The 23,057-nt window shown below is 45.3% G+C and overlaps 1 protein-coding gene across 5 annotated transcripts in view; it reads left to right on the plus strand.

Moving 5' to 3' along the window:
• Window positions 1-15,943: 15,943 nt before the first annotated feature.
• The window catches only part of DOCK10 (dedicator of cytokinesis 10), a 153,080-nt gene continuing 145,966 nt past the window's right edge, over window positions 15,944-23,057 (plus strand). For 2 of the 5 annotated variants that reach the window (XM_035335209.1, XM_035335211.1), the window contains exon 1: window positions 15,944-16,122. In XM_035335209.1, coding sequence (XP_035191100.1) covers window positions 16,012-16,122 — 111 coding nt within the window. In that variant the 5' untranslated portion in view covers window positions 15,944-16,011. Of the gene's footprint in view, window positions 16,123-20,928; window positions 21,200-23,057 lie in introns of those variants that run through there. The other 3 variants (XM_035335214.1, XM_035335215.1, XM_035335218.1) reach the window with 2 other exon arrangements.

Genomic DNA, 23,057 nt, shown 5'->3' on the forward strand with positions numbered 1-23,057 from the left:
GATAACGTGTAGAAGGCAGCATTGCTCTCGTAGGAGGCCTCGATACCAGGGTGCTGGGAATGGTACTTGTTCTGGCATGCAATTCCTGTGTGCACCTCTTAGCAGTCTTCAAAAAGACATGGGAATGTAAAACCTGAATTCTCAAAGGCATGTAGCTCCTAAGTCTTACTAATTTTGCTAGAGGTTAGGGAGCCAATGCCGAGCTGGTCTGAGAGACAAAAAGACAAAAACTGCTACATCTGTACAGCTGAAATGATTGGTGCTTAGGAGTATGGTCGGTAAACGTCAGGGTAAGGCAAGCTGTCTGTGCTCCATAAAAAGACTAGCAAAGGTCTATACAAGATACCAAACAAAGGTGACAGGTAGATGAGGAAATAGCCAAATACAACTTCTAAAATTACGCTGATCTGAGCTGTGGGTCTTGGTCCCATGTCTAACTCTTACCTGTTAAATCTGCCGTAGCACCACTGAGTAATGCCTTCCTTTGTGTGAAGACCTTTGGAATAACAGAGCCGTACTGGGAACTGATCAGTGCGGAAAGCTGTAAGCTGCAAGGTGACATAAGGAGGTGGTTCGGGGGCCATGTGCCCCAAGGGGACACCTCATGTGGCTGTAGCTGCAGAATCGCTGTGGGTTTGGAGGGCAGCCCAAGGGTGGCAGGACGTGCTTGAAATGTCCTGCTGCCCTGGCGTGCCTCGTCCCCTGCTTCCACGCCTGATCCAGAGATGCTCTGTTAGTTGTGGTACCAATAATCAAACCAGAACAAGCCGGTTATTTTCCTATTAGGACCTCTAAGTGCCCATTCTACACAGAATCGCCTAGAAGAAAAGCTCCTGAGGAGTGATTATCTGGGAGCAGAAGTTCATTAGGCTGTGGATGGCTTGGGTAAGGACAGCGGGGAGACAGAGGTGTGAAATATGTATTAGTTCTGGAGCGTGGGAACCCCTGCGTGGTACTCTCTAAAGGGAGGAAGATGCTTTTGTGTAACGCTGGCAGTGGAAGATGAATTATCTGGATACTTGGAGGAAATTGTGTGAGGAGATGAGTTAAGAGCTATTAATCAACAAGGACTGCTAAATTGAAACAAACGCAATCCAGTGTGCTTCAGACTGTCTTGGGCACCAGAACACTTACACAGATTGGGATCACAAGAAAATAATTTATGCTGGAAAAGTTTCAATCCAGGAGGAAATTATAAGCATGTGTTTTGGGGCAGCTGTAACCTAGAGCATTCTGGAATATGATTCTTACTAATTAATATTGCAAAAGCAAGGACACCAGCATCTGCAGTGCTACCTTTAGTATATTAGCAAATTACTCTCAGTAATAGGAGTCCTCCTCGGTAACAGGGGACTTGGAGTCTGATGTTAACAAATGAGTTATTGGATCAGAGACTCCTGCTGTTTAGACAAAATGGCTGAGTAGAAATGGGACAGACAATGTATTATGTAGATGGAAAATATACTAGAGGAATGTAAACCATATGGAAAGCATTTTTAAGACTGTGAAGGAGGAAAATCACTAGATCATACTTGTGCAATCTAAAGTAAGAAATATGCTCCGTGCAGCATTGAAGTTTTACAGCTAAAGAGAGCTTAAAATTCATGGTTTATTCTGTTGTTTGTTCTTTTCTTCCTTTCTGCACTTCCTTATAAAAGAACTGTGCTCCTGGGAATGCCCCGGTCACATCCCGGCCCCGAGAAGGGCCTGCCCATGGTTGCAGTGGGCTCTCCCTGCTCCTGAAGGCAGAGGACTTCTCCTTCCTCCTCGGTGGCAGCCCTGCCCCAGACCAGCTTGCCCGACCAGTGTGCTGTGCATGTTTTGCTGGCAAAATGATATATTATTTTACCCTCTGAAGAGCTGAGATAGTTTAAGTTGGGGAATAGGTAGGAATATCAGTCTGTGAAAGAAAAGAATACCTGCAAATGGTGTTAGGAGGCAAAGATGCTCTAAACGCCAGGCTCCTGGGCAGACTATTTGGTAACAGCTTACACCTTCCTTAAGAACATGCCACAGATCTGGCACAGGAGGTGGATGCATTTTCCTAGACCGCTGGCTCTAGATAAATGATTGAATACTTGCAATTCTGAAAAAGCAGTTGTCATAATTCGGACCATTGCTTCTTTCCTCTCACTTCTCTTGCAAAACAGTGTGTAGTGGCTTGCTGTCTCTAGCTGCTTGGGGGGCACCAAGGGGTAAGAGGAGATGGCACCGCTGTGCTCGGTGAAGCCCAAGCCTGCGGGCTCGTTCCTAGGTGTGCTGGAACACAGCAGGAGCTTAAAGCTAGTTCCCAAAAGGGGATTTGCTACCGAGCATGCAACCAGGTGGACGTGAGGTGACTGCAGTTGAAAGTTGTGATCCTGAAAACCCTGAGGAGCTGCTGTCAAGTGGTGTAACACCACGGACACCCCCATTTGCTTTGACCGTGCCCCATGTGTGTAATCGTTCTGTTCCTCAGACGACACGCTGCATGCCGAAAGGAGCAGGCTCAGTTGTGGTTAAGCTTTTGTTGCAGCACACACTTCTTAAGCAAAAGGTGTGCAGGAATTCCTTGCCCTAAAATGCCCTCCTTACCCACTCTGCCTTTCGGTGCTTTGCCGTTGGGCTGCTCGTGCAGCAAACAGTAGGCCAGAGCAGTTTCCCTGAGAGATTTTGACCCCACAGTCTGTATTCCTTGGGCTACGCCGTAAGCAGGAGGAACCCTTCTGTCTCTTGGTGCAGCCAACCACCACACAAACATAATCCAGATCTTTGTGGGAATATAGAAAGGGAACACACAAAGGGAACACAAAAGAAGAGCAAGCGTATCCTTGTGTTCTGGCAGCCTGCAAGAATGCTGAGGTATTTTGTGTTAAGTGGTACAGCTGTGGTTTAACTACGTCTTTGATCTGGTCTGAAGTGATTCACCAGAAGCTGCAATAAAAATCCTTGCCAAGGCTGGAAGCCCAGACCAAATTTCCTGCCCTCAGGTCTTCCCTTCATACCTGAAACTATTGTGTTCTGACCCTGACCATTCGGAAAATAATTTCCTGCCCATTTTTCGTATAAATCCATGTTAAGAAGGGATGCCCCATTGAAGAACAAGGTGTACATGCTTTTGACCTTACTGATGATGTCTGACTAACTTACTGATGTCTGTTACATGTGTACGCACACAGCTTTGGTGTTTCTTTAGCTTCAAAACTTTCTTAAAGTTTGAAAATAATATGTCAGACGAAAAGCTGAGAAAACAGGTTACTGTGTCCATAGGAAGGACAGCCAGTTTAAGTACTGTTTTAACCAATGTGGAGGGTTAAATATTGACTAAAAATAGTCAGTTATAGTTGTAAGTAAGCATAGATGGGGAGGAAGTGGGCTGCTGTGACTAATACATGGTGCCTGATACCCAGCCAGATATGGAAGAGGTCACTGTTGGCATCAGCCAGATGATATCAATTTGTTCACGTACCCGAGGGTGTGCTGAGCCTAATGTGACATAAAGAATCACAGAACGTTCCAACTTGTGATCAGCCTGACTTTTTCTCTCATTGAATGAAAACAGTGGTGTAAATGTTTTAATTCTACAATATTTCTATTTGCAAAGCTTTCAGTGGGAGGAGCTCTTAAGCTTCTGCGTATGTCCTGTGTATTGTACTTTTCCTTGTTCTCCAGTCCTCGCACATTGATGCACAACTCTTGAACGTTACTGGCCCGTGTTCATAAAGGCAATGTCTGTAGAAGGGCATACATTTTAGGCTCTGACTTAAAGTCTTTGGTCTTCCAAAACTGATATAAATGCTGCATACTGCAACACGTGTATTAGCACTGGTATCGGCCGTGCCTCTGCAAACTGGATGCAGTTCTCCTCTGGGAGGACAACTGCACAGGCATGTAAATCAGATGGGGGAAAGCTTGGTCAAACAGACCTCATTCTCATGGTGGTACAGAATGGGATTTCACCCGTGTATTCAAGCATGCAAGAGTTTTGTGTTTTATATCTTGCCATCAAAATTCAGAATTCAGAATTCTCCACTGTTAATAGAAGTTGGCTCACTCCAGGTTTTTGTTATCCTATTGCTGTCATCTCTCAACAGAACTCATTTTTTATTACAGAAATCCTCAGCCAGCATATTAAATTCCTCTGGTTTCCAGACATAGAAATCCAGTGTCTCTGCCCCCCCGAGCCCCTGATAACTAGAAGCGTTGATATGATCTGTGCTTTGGCTCTCACACAGCTGGGCTGTGCTAGACTCCTTTCAGCCTTTCTGCGCCGTTCCCACTGTTGGACAAGCAGCTAGCTACATTGCTAGCTACAAGCTGCCCAGAAGAAAGGGTGTGCAGTGGTCTCAGTAGGAGACGTGCTCGGTTTTCACTGTAAAATAGACAAACTTTGACCTTAACAAGAACATAACAAACTTGTATGGTATGTTCCTTGATGCTATTCCTTAAGACAGTTCTACGAGAATTGTTTTGTCTGGTGCTGTATCTCTTTCATTAGCCCCCTTGGATAGGTACGTCACTGATTAGATGTTTCTGCCCAATTCTACTTCTTTGAACCCGCGCCTCACTCTTTCCCCTCCAGGCCTCTGCTTCCACTCTGAACCTTTACCCTGCACTGTGGTGGGAAGTATGTGGATCTGGCAGGGTCTGACTGTTCCTTGAAATTCTTCACCATTTCCTAATGGTGATTTATTGACGTGTTTGCCAAAAGCTTCTGTGAGCCCCCACCAAATGAGACATAGAAGGTACAGTGCAAAAATCTCACTGACTGTAGGCGTTAATGCCATGTAGACCTGGAGTCCCTAGGAGGTACGTTTCAGATTTTCAGTCTCCTGGCCTCATGCTGTTCTCCATCCAACAGTGCCCCTATACTGACAGTGAACCAGAGCGGGAGAGGCATATATGTTGTGGCGTTTTTTAGCATCTTGTTTCTTCTCCTGAAGTACTGCATAGCCCAGATTGTATAAGTGAGTATGGATATGTCAAATAACATTTGCATTCAGACAATGAAATTTCCTTCTTTGACAGGCTTACTGGCCTCCCCGAGTAGGGTCGTGCTATGTCTGATGAGAGCCATGCTCATAACACGTTCCCACATGACATTCTCACAAAGGCAGCACCATCTCGATGAGATCATCTTTAGCTGAGCCCACAACTGGTAAGAAACTGTCCAAAGACTGGTCTGCCAAAAGAGGAGGAAATCTGAAGTGGGCTGTCTTCAGTCTAATTGTAATGAATGTTTTCACTAGGTACACAATCTGTTTTACTCCTACGTATTAACATTTGTGGATGACACTGTGCTGTGAATAAGTGCTTTCATGCAGAAGATAAGATTCAGAAATTTAAGAAATGGTCTGAAATTCACCTCTTGAAGGTGAAATGGAATAAATAATGCCAAGTGAATTGTATTTTTAGTATGAATGGATTATTAATATTCTTTCTGTTTTAATCATCTAATTGTAACTTAGCACTATAGGTGGGAGGCCATTTCTGGGAGCAGAGCTCATCTCCTACCTGTGACTAATCAGCTGGCAAAAAATCAAGTGCCACCACCCCAAGTGAAGTCTGGGCAGGGGTAGAGCTTTGAAGAGGGACGTTACGGTGTGGGCATACAGAGAAGGCAGAGACTGATAATGGCCATGCTTTTGTTTATGGCATGCGTTGTGCCTGATTTGTGTGCATCATTCCACTTCTGTGTAAGTGTAGCATGATGAGAAACTGGGCTTAGAAGTTTTAAGCTGTTGGGGTCCACGTAAAAATAACATTAGGAATATAGTCAAGGACTCCCTGCATGTTAGACTGGGAATTCAGAGAACTATAATTATTACTGGGCCATTAGTGATAAGTAATTATGTTCTATTCATAAGAGTAATCTTGATATTAGCCTCCAATGCCTTTGCTATTGTATCTCCAAGGAGCTATTATGTTTTACAGATCTGCACTGTCTTACAGCTGAGTAAGGAGAAAATGTCTTATATTCCAAAGAAAAGGAGAAGAAGTGGCCTTAAGGAAGGCAAAGCAGCTCAGAAACAGTGCAGCAGTCTGGTTGTGATGGGCCCAGAGGCACAGCCCAAGCCACCTGGGTAGCTTGCCATGGAGGTAGGTGCTGATGCTGGAGAGGGTTAGGGGGCTGAGAGTTTTATACCTGGCTGCCCAGCCCTCTGGTCTAGGGGAAATATATACACAGCACATGCCTGTGAATATGAGCAGTATCAAACCCCAGATAATACACTGGTACAGCCTGTTTTCTGATGTTTTATGTTTTCTGATACCTTTAGCGCCCTTTTACTGTTGCATGTTTAACACTGCATCATTTTTCAGCTTTCTGAATGTAGTCGTCTTTTAAGAACTGTTTATGAAAATGGCACCTTCTCAGCATCCAGGCCTGCTTTTACACTTAGGTGAACTCCACCTGCAGATTGCATTTCCAAAGCATTTGCAGTTTCCTAGTCCCATTAACTCTCCAGATGTGAGTAGAAGGGAAGCACCTGATTTCTAGTTCCTTGTCTGCAGTCTGCCCACAAGTCATTCCCAGTTGATTGGTGCCATGTCAACTGCTGTAGGGGGCTGTAGTGGAACCTCCTTTGGACGTGGAGTTTACCTGCTGGGAATATCTGTCACTGTTGCTCTTAAACATAGCAAGTAAATGTAAAAAAGCAAGACAGCTTGTTTTCATGGGTGCTGAGTGTAAAAGCTGGACCAAAACGAGTGGAGGCTGCCTTTTAAACTTACTTTGTTTTCAGTACTTGTGGAAACAAGATAGGGGCTTTACTTTCCACTGCACAGATGGTGAATTAAAAGGTAGTGTATAGACTAAAGGAGTTGGTAATTAATGTAAAACACTTCTCTAAACTAAAGGAGTTGGTAATTATTGTAAAACACTTCTCTTAAATGGTAGGACCGTATCTTTCCCACACCACGTTAATTTAACTTCTACAGAAGTTGAATGAGAATACACGTGTATGTCTCTGGAGAGAGTTTGTCCCTCAGATTAGAAATGTCTTCAACAGTAATTGGAATCTTTTTGCTTATGCAGGAGAGAACGCCAAAGCCCAATGAAATTAGTGGATTTTGTCCCATTAACTTTAATGAGATTTGATCAGCCTTAATAATGTGATGTGTCATTAGTATCGACTAAAATGAGCAGTTCCCTGAGAGAAGAATCTGATGACAGCTTCAGAGTACTGTTGCAAGATAATTTTTTCACACTCTTCTCTAGTTACGTTAAACATATAGAGTTACCTAAGTGGAGTATTTCTTATTTCATCTTCTTGAATGTCTTTATTTATGAGTACAGAAAAAGGAGTGAGATGTTGGCATCTGCTGCTGTCACGGCCTGTAAGAGAGAACTATTTTACGCTGACTGATGTTAGCGAAAGATCATTTTCAGGCTTTTGCTTGGTCTCCTTGGATAGCTTTTTCTGCTAGAAGGTGTGCAGCTATCATCTCTGTCCATGCTTCCTTTTTATAATAAATTGTTTCTTAGCATTATCCGTATTTTTCATGCTCTGTTACTATATTTGTGCTTCTATATATAGATGTTATTGTGGACCGCCAATGATTCAAGAAATCCATCAGAAAGGAGACATTTCTTTCTCCCACTTATATGAGTTAGTGGTCTGAGCTTGACCTCTGACTCTTTTGCTGGATAGATGAAAAGGATTTTTGTTTAAAATACTATCATTCCCCCTAATTTATTACGTGGCTAAATTTAAATTAAAAAGCAGCATCTGCTTGTAAATAGCAAGTGCTCAAAGACATATAACTTAAAATATTTATATGATGCAAGCAAATCTGACACAGAGGCAGGGTCTAAACTGAGAGATATTAGATTGGGCTCCAGACTTTTTACGTACTTTTACGTAAATCAGTTGCAATCAACTGCCAGGCAAAGTTTCTGCTTCCATTGCGCACACGCCCTGTGAGCAGTCTGTGCTGGCTGCAGCTGTTTCCACGCAGCAGGTTTTCAGGGGAGAGGTCTGTGCTGGCGGTAGTGAAGGCATGCCAGTGTTACAGTGGGGACCTTTCCCCTCTTTCTCCTGCAAATGTGTCTGTGAGAGCTGTTGAGTTACTTTGTTTTAATCTTTTTGACCTGTTTGTGACTGGGTGTGAGAGAGACAGGGGAGACAATTTGATTTTTTTTTCCCATTTTACTCCACAGACTCCCCTGCGAGGGAAGAACAATGCAACAAGCTTTGGTGAAAATAATGAATAAATAAAAAGCCTCTATTAAGTGAATTTCACAAGGCCTGTTTCCATTTTTTTCTGACAAGTGTTGATGTTGTAGCACGTTGTTCAGTTTGCCTCAGAGGTGGGGGTGGGCCCACCAGTCTTCTAGCTTGGAACACGCAGGGCTCTGGATGCTTGTAGAGTGCCAGATTACAGCAATTTGCTCTTCAAAACCCTTCAGAGTGCTTGCCACAACCAAGTCCTCTCTTGCAGCATCCCAGTCTGGTGGTGGAGGGGCCGTGGGAGGCACCTGAAGTCCCTCTGCATTGCGGGGCAAATCCGGGGGTGGCTGGGTCTCACCCGCAGTGGTGGTGTTTGTGCACATAGTGAAACCAAAAGCAATTCAGGTACTTTGTGTGGGAGGCAGAAAGAGGGAACAAAATTTACCCCCAACCCTCATGCTGTGGCCACGTTTCCACTCGGAAGAGTCAGCCTTGGTAGCCAGCAGGCTTGTTGTTGAGGTAGGGACCGGAGAGCAGCACGTGGAATGCCGAGGTGCGCGCTGGGGCTCAGCCCGACAGGAGGGCTCGGGCTGGTGCTGTGGCTGCCAGGCGTGTTTCTGCCAGCTGTGATGGAGCTGTAGTCTCAGGGGGAGCGGAGGAAAGGCCTTTTCTTCTCCTACGAAGCCTGAGGACGGTTCCTCCAGCTGCATGGGCAGTATTTTCTAACGGCAGAGGGTGGGAGGAGGGCAGAGGCGAGGGGAGAGGCTCCTTGCTGCTGTTCTGGGCTGTCTCTAGGGATGCACAAGCCGATGGGGTGAGGTCCTCACTCATCCTCCTCCACAAGCGGACTGCACTCGCTGCAAACTGCAGCAGGTAGATTTGTATCCACTCTGCCATTTACTCAATTTTTATTTTGTTCAAGGGGGCTGAAGGCAAAATCAGAGAAAACCCAAACCAACAAAAAGCCAGTTGTTTCCTCCCTGCAGGTACTCAATCACGTGCTGTAGCCTTGTCCTCACCCACGTTCAGTCACACAGGATTTGCAGTCTCCGTGGTGGCTGTTTCCCACTGCTGCTCGTGGCCTGGCAAGCAGCACGTCGCTGTGGCAGCTCTCTGCAGCCCAGCCAGCCCCCGCATGGAGCGGGTGGCGGTGACTGCACCTATTGAAACCTGCTTCCAGCTTTTTTTTAAATGACTGCGGTGTGCGCTGGCCTTTGTGCCTTCTTGCATTGTCAGTTTCTTTTATGATGGTTATTGTTTCCCTTTTCAAAGGAGCTGAATGCCTTCGTGTATCTACAATGTAGATTGTAGAATGTATCTGCAGTGGCCAGGAGGTTTGGGGAGAGGTAGAGAGAGGCTGGCTGGTTTTGCTATTTATTTTTATGCCATAGAACTTGTAGTCTGTGCTCTGCCTTCTCATAAAGGAGAAGGGATTTGTGCAATATCTGCTTGTAAAAAGGAAAGCGTGGCAAAGCATCCAGCTTTCACCCAGGAGGATTACCCATTCAATTATGGTTGCATTCAGCACTGGCCCCAGTTCACTTCCATTGTAGCTTCTGATTTCTAAGGTTTCATACCTGTGAGGTAGCAGGCTAAATGCACTTCAAATAAAATTTGGAGGTCATGAGGCCCATCCTACAAATCATCTCAGGCAGCAGAAAAATCACACAGACTGTGTTTAGAAAAGAAAAAGAAGAAGCCTGCTGGAATGCAGGCCTCAATGCCAAGTACACTTTGTATAGAGTACCATGGAAAAACAGCATTTAAAAATGGAAAGGTCAGGATCTTGACCTGGTTGACTTCCACAAATGGTAAAATATGCTTACTGTGGAAGAAGAATGTGTGCCATGGAGGTATGGGATTTGAAAGTGAGAGTTAATAGCTGTGAAGACAATTAATCTTGCTTTTATTATTATTTGTAAATACAGTGGAAAATGTGCAGGTGGAAGTCTTCCTATGATTCTTCAGGTGCTTTCCTAAATGAAGACTGTGATCACATGGAATTACCTTGGGCTTCTGTTATTCTATGTTTAACTTTCCTGCCTGTTTTTAAAACTGCACAGATAGTTACGATAATCTGCCCTTGTCAGGTGCTATGTTGAAGAGGTGGAATTCCTGCTTTAAAAGGCAAAGCCTGCTGCATCTATGGATCGCATCTATGAATCGCTGAGTGACGCTTCTCGGAGTAATGCTACTCATCTTAAAGGCTTGTAAATACGTTTGTGAATCTTCCCGAAAGAGGCTGCTAATACAGCCATTGCAAACTCAAGGGCTTTACTTCTACACAGCTCAAGTGGGAAGGTAGATGCTTAGAGTGCTGTATTTAATGGAGTGTCTGAATGTCTCATAAGCAATACTGATCTTGCACTCGTAATACCATATTGAGCTGGAAAGTACTGAAACCTTTTCAGTGGGGAGAATGGTTACATGGGAATTAAACAGTCAGCCAGAAAATAGGATGCAGGATGGCAGATGCACATTTTTAGTGAAACACCAGATCTGAATGCGATTGATAGCAATTTAAAATAATATATATTAACTTAGTACTCAATTCCTTTTGCTCCTAAAAACTTTAATTACTGCTATATCTAGCCATGTTACTCACTTAGATCGTGCGAACTAAGCATTTGCATGCCTTTAAACTACGTCCATGCTGAGGTAGCAAAGGGCTGCTTTTCCCATCTTTCAGAGGAAAGTCTAAGAAAATAAGGTGAATTCTGCAGGAGGATAGGAATCAGCCTAGGTACCCAGGCTGTTGCCCTAACCACGGGGTAGTCTCTCCTTCACATTTAACATTATACAAATTTAAGACCATGCAAGTACTGCTGTGTAAAGACTGTCAGTAAATATTACATTCTGAACAGACGCAGCTCTAACATCACAGCTTCAACAGGGAGAGGCTGGGAGGCATACAGGTGGCCTCTCTTCTATAGATTGGCAAAGTTGTCATTAACTGGAAGGCAACCTCATGTTTTACATCTCTTACACTAGGTGTAATTGTGGATTTTTTTTATTATTTTATTTATTTATTTATTTATGGCTTTCCTTGTTTGTTCTCCTATTGTAGTAAGTTTTATCTTTTAAAACAGCAGTTCTTCCTGTCTCTTAAGGAACTAATAGACAGACTTAGGTCAGTTGTCATGTTAAAGCTGTGGCTTCAAGCAGCAAGTGATTTTGCTTGCTGTATTATGTCAAGAATACGAGATCTTCAATGGAATAATTCCTTTTCAATTCCAGGGGAATTCCTGCTCTTCATCCAATGCAGAGAGAGGAAGGATTTTTCTCCTGACTTCAGTGCACAATTTATGCCTCATTCCATTCACAATGCAAAGCCAACTTAGCCCAAAGCAACTGGTTTGGATGCATTAATATTTCTTCTTGTGTAAAATTAGGGGGGTTATATCTTTAGAGTTCAGAAGTATGGATGAAGTCAGGTCTGTATGACATACTCATTTTTCAGGCCACCAATCTGATTGCATGTCCTTATCAGAGACATCATTAAACATGTAGGCAGCTTTGTTCTCATTGACATTGTGTACTTGACCACTATGGTGTCCTTTCGATATAGCAGATATATATATATATTTCCTGCAATATTCTTTTCTCCCCAACCTCTTATATTTAACGCTCCAAAAGTACAGTAGTTTTGACACAGCAGTAACTAAATATTAGGACAGATCTAGTATTCCATAATCAAAGGGAAATGTTCTGACTTAGCCTCTAAAACCAGTGCACAACGTGTATTCTGCAGGCAGTGTTATTTCTAGTAATAAGTCTTTACAAAAAGGCTGTATGTTTGCCTGGTGTTTGGGTTTTGCTGCAGTGCTGTCATTTGTAAGAAGTTAGATGGCATGTTTATAACCAGGGGGAAAGTGAACAGTGAGGTCTTAAAAGTTTCTGAATTGCTGGACCAATTTAAAAGACACTTGAGTTGAAAATTGCATTAAATGTATTAACTTCCCTGTGCTATCAGTAGTGATAGAGATCTCTAACTTCCGTGTCTTGCAAACAGCTGCATCAGCAGCTAGGGACTTCTTAGAATTAAGGTATTAATGGCTACAGGATGCCACCTGAACAGGAGAATTTACTTCATTGCACACAGGAAGATATTGTAAGCCCAGAAGAAATTCAAGGCGGATTGTATAGTATGATTACTTTTTTGCAGCTCAGATAATAAAAAACCACAGCAGTCAGTTTCACTTTGCAGTCAGTGTGGGCTGATAATGGTGCAGAAGTAAGGTTGTGAACAGTGACAGAAGAGGCAGGGGCTGAAGGAAGGTGTTATGTCAGCAACAACAACAACAACAACAAATTGCATTGGCATCTGTGACATAGATGAATATTGGCATCTAGGTGATGCATTGGCATCTGTGAAATACAAGAAAGCTAACAACTTTTTGGCTAATCCAATTATTGGCCATTTCAGGGACAAAGGAAACTTAGTTAAAAATGTTTTAACATGGATGCTCCCATGTAACCTTCTGGCATGATCTGAAATCCCCGGATAATGAAGCTAGATCTCTGCATTAGAAAACTACAACAATATGTTGGGGAAGCTTGCAAGTGCAGACATAAAAGGGCAAATTCCTGTAACGTGCTTCAAAAAATGGTATTAGAATTGTTAGATTACCAAACCTGAGAAAGATGCAGTCCTACAGTAAGTTTTACTTGCTGTAAGCTTTACAGTAAGTTTTACTTTTATGTATTTTGTTTTGCTATGTGCCCATGGGAAATGAATACTGGGGGAGGTGATTTTGTTCTATTTGTGAGAGGGTGAAGCTATTTTTCCACCTTAGCTAACACACAGCTGTGAATTAAAACTGTTTTTGTGGTTTTGCTAAAAAGAGACAAAATTTGCACAGTCTTGATACTTCATACAACTGCTCATTGAAGATTTTGTTTGGTAATAGTATTGGGTTTGAAACAAAATTGTTCCAAATGTTCCTGATCTTTGAGAAAGTGTTCAAGATCCAAAGCTAGTTTTAAGTGTGGAACTCAGTTCAAAAACTTATGGCTGGCCATTATGTGTAATGCTAAAATTGTTCTCCATCAATAGTACAGTTATGATCATTCAACTCTTAGGATCGGTCCTAAGTGGTTGTAGAAACAGACTTAAAACTCGTATTTTAAGATTGTCTCGTTTCTATAACTCCACATCTCCAGCACAAGACTTGCTGAATATCCAAACTCTGCCCTTGCTGCTACTTAACTAATGCTAAGTACATGCTTTCCGAGCTGACAGGTTTTTGAGGGTGGAGAATTAACAGGATGTGCTATATATGCTGTTGTGGGTTTTTTAAAGTAGATTAAGTTCATACGTTTTTGGTAGCTACCTCACTTTCATGACACTATGCATGTGCATTTTTAAGCAACTAGAACCACAGCCTGCTCTTCTGCTCATGTGGTCTAAGTCTTCAAGTCCATGCTAGGACCACACCACAGGATGCTCAAAATCAAAGGGAAAAACTCTTACAGAGTACAGTGACCCTGTGTAACAACCAACCGAAATCAGAAATGAAAATAACTTGTGAATAGCAGAGGAACTCTGAGACAAACCAGTGTAATTCAGTTTGCATAATAAATTATTTGGTAAGTAATCAAACGCATGTAAAATCCTGGGCACCTAGTCTTTGTGCTATGCATGACAGTTTGAAAGGCAGACTCAGCTCATCTTTGACAAAGCTACATGTCCAGTCTACTACAGAATGTTTATTTAAGAGGATGATAATCAAAATTATATATCGTGTTTAATCCAACTGCCTTTTTGCTCCTTATTTCAGTATTTGTGGATATTTATTGCTTTCCCACAGGCTGGAAAATGTTTGTAGTGCAGAAACAGCCACCTCTTTTATTCCTTGGAGTCTACTAATAAGTTTAAGCAGCTAACTGCTCACTGACAAGTGTCTGCAGAGCCACCCAACCCCTAGCTTGCCCGTGTATGGTTGTGGAGAGAAGTAATGTGGAACACAGGCGGTTATTGCCTGACCGCAGAGCTGACCACACTGGAGTAAGAACAACAGTACTCTGCCCAAAGCCAGGCATGGCTGCAGTTTTCTGACCTGCACCATGGTTCTTATTCTGTTAAAATCATTTTTCCAGAATTTGCATGGGCTTACTGAATGACTGCACTTTGAATGCACCCATAGATGCAATGTGTATTTGCTTTCCTGTCCACAACAAGTTGCAGTCAAATGTATCACAGATTGCATCTTCGTATTGAGGCAGAATGCTTCCTTAGGGCCATTAGGGGTACTCTTTCTTTTTTTCCTCCTCTTTGCAAGTTTCCTAGAATGAGTCAGTCTTATCTGGATTGCTTGCAAAGTGAGTGGAGTCTCCATCTTCCAGTCACTTTATGTGTGAAATATTTCTCAACAGAGCAAGAAAAAAATCCCAGTCCAGTGCTATTTTCTTACTGAGCTTTAGCTTCAAACAAGTATCATCTCCAAAATATTCCAAGGTAACACCCGCTGAATGGCAGGAATATCTAGACAAGTATCTTTAGTGGTTACAGACCGCTTCTGGGGCACTTAACTGTACACATCAGGTAATTCACCTGGCTGGGAAAGGTTTACCTGGCAGAGGAATACTAGAACTCTTGGCTGTGCTGTCCTTGCTGTGCTCAGTAGCTCTAGGACACTTGGAGGCAGAAGTGGGAGAGGAGGCGCAGGGAGCTGGCAGCACACTGGCACGTTCCTCTTGGTCACCCGTTGGTGATTTGGCCACAGGTACGGAGAGTGGAAAGAAAGCGACTGCAGTTATTGTTTACTTTTTTGAAGAGGGGATAAGTAAATTATGGGAATTGTTTCAAAGCTCGCTGTTGTAACAACGGGGGGTGGAATTTAAGTCAAAGCCAAACCAGGAGGAGCCCCATGACATAGGGCTGGATCCTTCATGGGTATATGCTTCTGCAAGACGTGGTGCCTGCAGTGACTTAAAGCCACCTTCCCCAGAACAGAGACCATGCTCTCCTCTGGGCCAGCAGTCAAGTTAACCAGCCCTGCTGCCTTTTGTGCCACGGCACCTTTCAGTCTCCACATTTCCCTCACGCTTAGGTAGCCATCGTGGCCTTTTCAGGGTTTACAGCTGAAGTCACCCAGGTTTTACTTCAGTTCTGCCTTAGGTAGATCACTGTATGCTCAATTGTGTGCTCACTCCAGTGCCTCCTGTCCCACACCTACCAGTGCAGCTAGATGATGGAAGTTCTGCATTAGGAGCAGAGTTTAAGCACCCTTGTGTGAGGAAACTCAAACACAGGAACTCTAAATACCCCCTATTCTTCATGCTACGGCTGCACGTGAAGGCATCAAGCAGCATTCCTGCCACCACGGGCTAGGGTCTCTCTGTGGGCTAACATGCCTACCCGTCAGTGCGTGTCAGTGAAGGGAGCGGGGTGCCGTGCCAGGGGAAGGACTGGGCGATGCCCAGCGCCCTGGCACCCATCGCGGCTGCCCAAACACCTCCCGCCCGCGCTGAGACCAGGGGGCTGACAGGAGGCGATTCCTCCCCACCACAAGAGCTGGGCTCCGCTCCGGGAGCTCCACAGCGGGTGGTACCGGGCTGACCGTCCCTCTGTGGTACCCGGGCGGCGGGCTGAGCCCACGGGGCGGCCGCGGGGCCCCACAGGGCGGCCGGGGCAGCGCCGAGCGCCGCGAGGGAGGCGGCGGGAGCGGCCCCGCGCCTCAGCGCCTCAGCGGGCGGGACGAGCCGCGGCCGCCCCTCAGGGCTCCGGGCGCGGGGCCGCCGCGCTGCGCATGGCCCGGGGAGGAGCGGGCTCGGGCGGCGGTGGGGGAAAGAAGCCCAGTTCCGCTTCCTGACGAGCGGCCGGAGCGAGGGGTGCCTGCCCGCCTGCCTCCCGGTGCCCATGGCCGGCGAGAGGACGAGGCGCTTCACGCGGAGCCTGCTGCGGCCGGGGCAGGCGGCGGAGCTGCGGCACAGCGCGGCCACCGCCGCCAGCGGCCGCCTCCAGCAGCGGGTGAGCGCCGGGGTGCGAGGGGGGACGGGAGGGTCCGGGAGCCGCTGCTGTGTCCCCCGGTGGGAGCTCGGCACCGGCGGTGAATGGCTGGGCTGTGCGGAGAGGGAGCGCCGGCTGCCGCCCTGACGCTGGCCGGTCGATCGGCGTTCGCTCGCCGGTCGTCTACCGCGCTCCCTTCGGGTTTTTCGGAGCTGCGCGTCAGGAGAGCCAAACGACTCCTTCTTAGATGAATAAGCGTGTCACGCCGTCTGTGATTCACGCAGCTCAAATGTTTTCCTTTACTAATTCTTCAGGCGAGACAGCTCATTAAGTAGACTAGAAAGAGGGAAAGTTGTAAGCGAAACGTCAGCGCTGCTCCAAGTTTGCCCCCAGCAGCGCTCTCTGCCTCCCCCCGCACAGAACGGGAACTGGCCGTGCAGCTGGCTGCCCGTGCACCCCGGGGGCTTCCCCTCGGATCCGCAGCGGGGCTCCGCCGCGGGCCGCCTCGCTTCTTGCTTCTGGCTGTCCGTGCACCAAATGCGGGTTGTGTTCTGCACCTCGCTAGATCCGCACTGCCTTTGCAGTCAACTTTGAAGGCCTTCATGAAGTATTTCCAAGCTTCTGACTCGTGAAAGCTTGGTAGAGGCTTACTCGTCTTTCCTGGCTTCCCACCAAAGTTCAGCGTGCCATTAGCTCTTGTCAAAACCCCGAGGTGTCTGCAACCGGAGGGCCGGCAGATTTGCTGGTCCTGCTGGCTGGGCACCCAGAGGTTAGCGTTTGGCTCACTGTCAGACAGGATACACGGCGCGGAAAAGGCTTTGTGGAAATGTTCTACGGACCATCACGGTTGGTTTGGGCTCTGCCCAGGCACTGTGCTGGGTTGTTGTCCCCTACGAGAGCATATTGAAGTCCATACACCAGCTAAAGTACTGCATCGTCTAATTGCAACTTAGAGTCATAGAAACGACGTTCTGTTAGAAGAACTTCTTGCTCTGCTGTGTCTCCGCTGCAAGAATACCAGAAAAACAGAGGAGATTGATGAAGCACAGCTGAATTTGATGGTCTGGATCCCTTGAGGAGGGAGTTAGGGTTTTGTTTCATTGTTTTTCAGTTGTTTCTAACAGATCTTAAACTGGTAACTGAAAAATATAACATTTAATTACTGCTCATGCGTTTGAGTTGTATTTTGTTCAATCTCTCTTTAAAACGTCCAGCCTTCAGTTGCGGGGCAGCGAGAAGTATCTGCTGCTTCTGTCAGCCTGACTTCCTGCCCCGTGATGAAATGTACTGCTGCTGGATTTCATCAGGGCTTCTGGGTTGGTTTCGAAGGCAAATGCAGGCAGATCTGCAGAGATGGTCTTCTAAAGATACCGAGGTTCAGATCTGAAGACGCCAGGCCAAACTCTGGTTTCACTTACGCTGCTCAGCGGGGGCACCAAGGGACTTCCAGATGTTACGTTTTATTCACCAGCAGGCACCACGGTTCTGAAGCCTCTGTTGCTTGCTGTGTTGAATATGTATGTCTCTGAGAAACTTAATGAAGTTACCATCTTTTTACTGTACTTTTTGGGATTGCCAGTAGTGTTGCTCGTGAAAGCCAAATTTCCGTTCAGTTCCTCATGCTGAGAACTCCTGCTGGGGTACAACACGCCTATCCTCCAGATGAAATCTCCTCTAGCTACATGAAGGCAGAACGAGACGAATTAGCCGTCATGCCTCAGCCAGCGGGCAGAAGGCCCCTTGCTGCGGTGCCAGGCCTGGAGCTGCCCTGCAGAGCTACGAGGCTCGGAGCCGGGCAGCGCCATCGTCCCCATGGGCCTCTCCGCTCATCATCCGTGGGGACGACCCTGTCCTGGTGCCGTGCCTGTGCTGCAGGCATAAGGACGTCGCGTTGCTCTTGTAGAAAAGCACCACAGGATCTCAGTGTTCTGGCTGGACTTGCACTGGTGTTTTTTTGTTGTTGGTGGTGTGTTTTGTTTGTTGTTGTTTTTTTTGTACCAGAAGCAAGTATCCTTGTAGAAGAGAAAAACCCTGGTGCGTTCCATGGGCTGTGTTGGTGCCCCTTGCATCTTGCTCTGCGTGTTTTAGAACCTTGTGCTCCAGTTGTGCCAAACCTGGCATTGTAAATCTCGCGTTGGAGCATCCTGCAAGTTGCTACTGCGGCAGTCAAGGGTCTGTAAATAACTGGCTGCTACAAAGTAGGGGAAGTGGGAAGGTGGATGAACTGAGCTTTCTGGTACTGCTTTTGTCCCGTATGAAGTTCCAGCTGGGCCTCTGTCGTCCCAAGTTGTAACAGCACCTGGGCAGGGGTCCTTCATGCCCTAGCAATTTGGTGGGAGCCAGTTGGTGTTAACTCCCAGAGAACAGGGGAGTAGTGAGTTGCGTCTGTCAGCTCCTTGCTGCCCTCAAATACATCACCTCTTCTGCTGTATGCTTTCCCTTCATTTTGTTCGTATTTATGTGCTTAATGTAGAAAAAATGTTGCAAGTATTCAGCTCAAAATTCTGTTCATAGACCCAAAAAAAAGCATCAGAGTAATCATGGGAATGGGGATACATAAGTAACTTTTTAGTGCTATGAAAGATATAAAGTGGAAGCAGAGGTTGAGTGGGAAATATAGAAATTTTATACTTTATGTATATTTTATGTATATAATCATATATCTTATTGGCAGTGTAGTAGCTGCAGTATTTCAGCTCAGGTAAGACATTCTGCCTTAATTACAGAAGTCTTCAGCAAATGCAAGGGGGTGGTACTGTCAGGTGCTCATGGTGTGTGGCAGTACTTCGGGGGGCTTCAGTCATCGCCCAGTTATTTCCTGTTAACTGATTTCTTCTAGAGAGGGCAATTTACAAGAACTAGTCAGTGAAACTGATCAGCATCATCCAAAAGAAGGTAAATCATTTAGTGTATTTTGAAGCTTTGTCACAAAATTCTTTCTGTGTCCTAACAAAAAAGGCTTGTTAGAAATTTGCGCTGTGAACGCTCACCGCCTAGGAAGCTGGCTAGCTGTGCACAAGGAAGGGAAATTAACGTCTGTTGTATCGTTTGTCTGCAACTGCAGCAAGGGTTCTCTGCAAGTTTTTAGAATAGGGGTGGGCTGCCCAGTGCTTCTAGAAATCCGATTGCTAGCCACTTGGTTATGATGAAACTTTGCATTATATCATTACTTCCAGGTCACAATTAATTTGGCTAAGTACTGCTGGCTGCAGCACTCATCCTTCACATAAAGTATTGTGACGATGCTTTCATAAAGGGCCTGTGGGGGGTCTTGCTCCTCATCTCTCTTCTGTAGTTTCCAAGTTATTAGCAAGCTGGAGTTGGGCTGCTGCTCCACGTGTCTTTTTTTTGGCAGAGGTTTCTTTCCGTCGTGCTGCAGCCAAGTGTAGAAAGTTGTGGTGTCCAGTGACCCTACGCTGCCTGTCTTTCTTGAGCGGAATCTGGATTACATGGACTTCCCTTTTTATTTATTTTTTTAAGGGGTGAAGGGTCTTTATCTTACCTGAGAGCAGTGCAATTCCTCCTTGAAAGAACAGGTCCCAGTTATTTCCAACGTGTGTTTTATGTCGTGTGTTCTTCACAAGTAATAAAGGCTCCTTTTGTATTGTAGCTGTATAGCTTTAGCTTTAGAGCTAATTTTTAATTCTGAAGGTAGGTAACGAAGTGTTTGTGACTCTGTTTTATTTTATGGTGATTTCAGTGGTGTGGCACAGTCTTTAAGGAAGAGTAATCTGCAATGCTTGCAGTCTCGCAGAGAACACCCATTGCTTTGGTACCCAGGGTGATAACAACAACGGAGCTTTGACCGTTCTTACCCCGTTGGGCCCGGCTGTACGGCCTTTTCTCACCACACAGCCGCGCTCGGGTTAGACTTCCATGTTCAAAATGAGGCCAATGAATGAAATAGCCTCCACAGTGAAAACTTTGTTTGTTTAGAAGGTACAGTGTTAGCTGAGCTATTCCAGGGACAGAAGTACTTTGAAAACTGGGCTGTGAAAGGCTCCTTTCTTCTGAGGATATTCTGATGTCTACTGTTTGTCCACTGTGAGCTAAAGTAAGGCCTTTATACAGCCAGTGAATGTACCATGTTGTTAGAGATAAACAGGCTGTATGCGTTTATACATACGTGTACATGCCCGGGCTTCACACGCCATCTACTAGATGTTTATCTATTTCTCTGTAGGCTTCTTAATGTATTAGCTTGTGCTTTTTTGCCCTTTTTTTTCCTTTGGTTAAAGCTGAGGCGATAGCCTGGTGAAATAATCCTAAAAACATGCACAGAGTAAAAGCCTCATCCCCATTTTTGTGGTTGAGGAGAGTTTATTCACTGCGCAGGCAGAAGGGGATGTTGTCTGCAGTCTAGGTCTGTGAAGATTCTGCTTTTGAAGTCTTTGTGTTTGAGCTGTCATGGTCTCTTCAGGACAGACAACTTGCCAGGTATGTTTAGGATGTTAGCAACTATAATGAAGTTCTGAACAACTTTTTTTTATATTTGTATTTTACCTGTGACACTTGTTCATGAGTCTGCATTCCAAAATTTATCTTTAATATCCTCTACATCTTCAAAGACAAAACCCAACATTACAAGTAATTTCCTTAATCAGCAATTTTTAAAAAAGTTTTTGTGTCTGATGACTAATTTCATGGCTGTTCTTCACTTGGGGTATCCCAAGGACACCTGCAGTGGTGTGGACCTGACAAGGATCTGATCATTTTCAGCTGGCTGCTGGAGCCCAGATGTAAGAGCAAACCAAGCAAAGGGCACAGACAAGAATGCACTGTTTGCACATTCTCCAGCTGCTAGGCTCCCTCCTCTGCAGGCAGACAAAGGGGCCCGTTTCTTCTCCTGAGTAATTCTAGGAACTTCATTTGAGGCTTGTACCGGGGATCAAACTAACGCACAAATGAAGAAAGAGAGATAAGGGAAGAAAGCCACAGAGAGGGTGGAGGAGAAAAAGGAAGAAAATGGTCTAGAAAGAGTTCACAAGCACTGGAGAAAATGGGGGAAAAGAGAAAAGACTTTGTGGGGAAAGAGAGGCTGAAGAAGACAATGAAACGGAGGAAAGAAATGAAGAGATCTCCAAGAAAGATACGTCAGGTTGGTGAATAACTCATGCAAATAAACCCTTAATATGAAATACATAGGCAGTCATTTTGCAGGTAGTGAGAGCAGAGCACTTCGCTTTAAATGTAGTTTTTCCTGTTTTCTTGAATCTGTCACTTGAATAATGCTTTGTTTTGAATTGATGGGGAGTGAGTCAGCTTGAGTAACTCAAAATGATCTCAGTTTATAGAAGCCGCATCAACTTTTCCCCCGTTTACAAGGTTAAATAAGAGGTCTGGAGAAGGGAATATGAACAGCAGTAGGGAAGAGAGGGAGAATCTGGAAAGTTAAGCCTTGTATTGGGTTCGGAGAATGGTTGGGCAGAGAGGAGGTTTAGTACTGTGGCTTTTAGCAGGCAGTTCTGCAGTGCATATGTCACTTCCAGAAGTCAAAACATGTTTGTAGCTTTGCTAGCACAAGGTCAAAAGGCTACGAAGTAGTGACACGGGTGTGATTATTACACAAATAACAAAGACTTACCGACAGTATGTGTAACGCTTGCCAGTTCAGGATTGCCTGCATTTTGCAAAAATCAACAGTATTTCTCTGAAGCTGGATGATTTTTTTGTCTGCTTTATACCGACTGCATTTTCTTATGTTATGCTGACTTTATTCTGGTTTTGCTGATAAGGAGAACAAAACAAAATGATAACTGCCCAAGATCACGCAGTGAACGTCCAGTGAGCCTCAGAACAACGGTCTCCAAGTTCATTCCTGCCATGGGCTGCCCTGCCATGCTCAGCCAAATCATTTGCCTGACTCTTACAGCTGCTCTGCAGTCTGCCCCCTGCTCCCATTGCTGACCTGGGCAATTTCCCCCTCTCCTCTAAAATATACGAAAACCAAGAGCTGCCTGCTCTCTGTGTGCTTCTCTCGGTTTGTCCCTTTCAGAGCAGAACACAAACAGGCTCCGAATTGCACTGTAACAAGAGGGCAGCAAGCTGCGTTAGTGCTACATGCTCAAGTGTGTCAGTGAAGCCTTCCAGAGCCTTTCTCTTCCAGGAGAAATTCAGGAGGCTTGTTTGTTTTTACCTTTCTTCTCTTCCTTGTTTTTTAGATTGGTCTCAGTGCAATAGCTTATTTTTTTCCCTCTCTGTCATTGGTATGTAATTAAAACCTAAACACGTAGGTTAAGTAGATCTTTAGTAGGCTGCTTCTTATCTCTGGTACCTCTTTTTTTTCCGATGATACATACACGACGGCTTTTTGTTTTTATGTCTTGCACGGTGCCTTGCAAACACAGGGAGGGAGTTCCTGCGGAGTGCTGGGGACGGCGCTGCCCAGCCTCACCTCCCCAGCGTGCACCTGGGGGTTGGCATCCACAAAAAGGCCCTTGCTTGGCTACTGGAAGGCTGCTAGCAACTGGAACCCGAATACTGCGTGGTTTGGAATGACGTCAGATGACAGAATGTAGATGGGCTTTGGGCTTGTAGAAAAACATGTTGCAGGAGGAAATGTGGAGATGTTTCTGAGACGTGGGGGTTTGTCCTGTGTGGCCAGCTTAGCAGTGTGGACTATAGCTACCGTCACAGGGTCCCAGGTAATTACAGGGAAATGGAGCTGGATGCCGCGGCACAACAGGGGTCTGCTGCTGCCTCTGTGGAACCATGTCTTACCTCTGCAGCCTCAAATCAAAATTCCCAAAGAACTGAAGAAAAAATTACACCCTATTACATTTTAAGTTACCAATTGATTCATTTTTAATTAGCACTTAGCTTTTTACAAGATTTTCTTCACACTCTGGCTGTTGTGTGGCTGGTATTGTGTTTATTTCGCAAGCTGTCAATTTTGTAGTGATTGTCTTAATGCTGAGTGTGGTTCTCCACGTCTGGATTCATGTTGTGTGGAGGAA

Source organism: Oxyura jamaicensis, chromosome 9 (genome assembly GCF_011077185.1).
Source record: "Oxyura jamaicensis isolate SHBP4307 breed ruddy duck chromosome 9, BPBGC_Ojam_1.0, whole genome shotgun sequence".
NCBI classification, from domain to species: Eukaryota; Metazoa; Chordata; class Aves; order Anseriformes; family Anatidae; genus Oxyura; species Oxyura jamaicensis.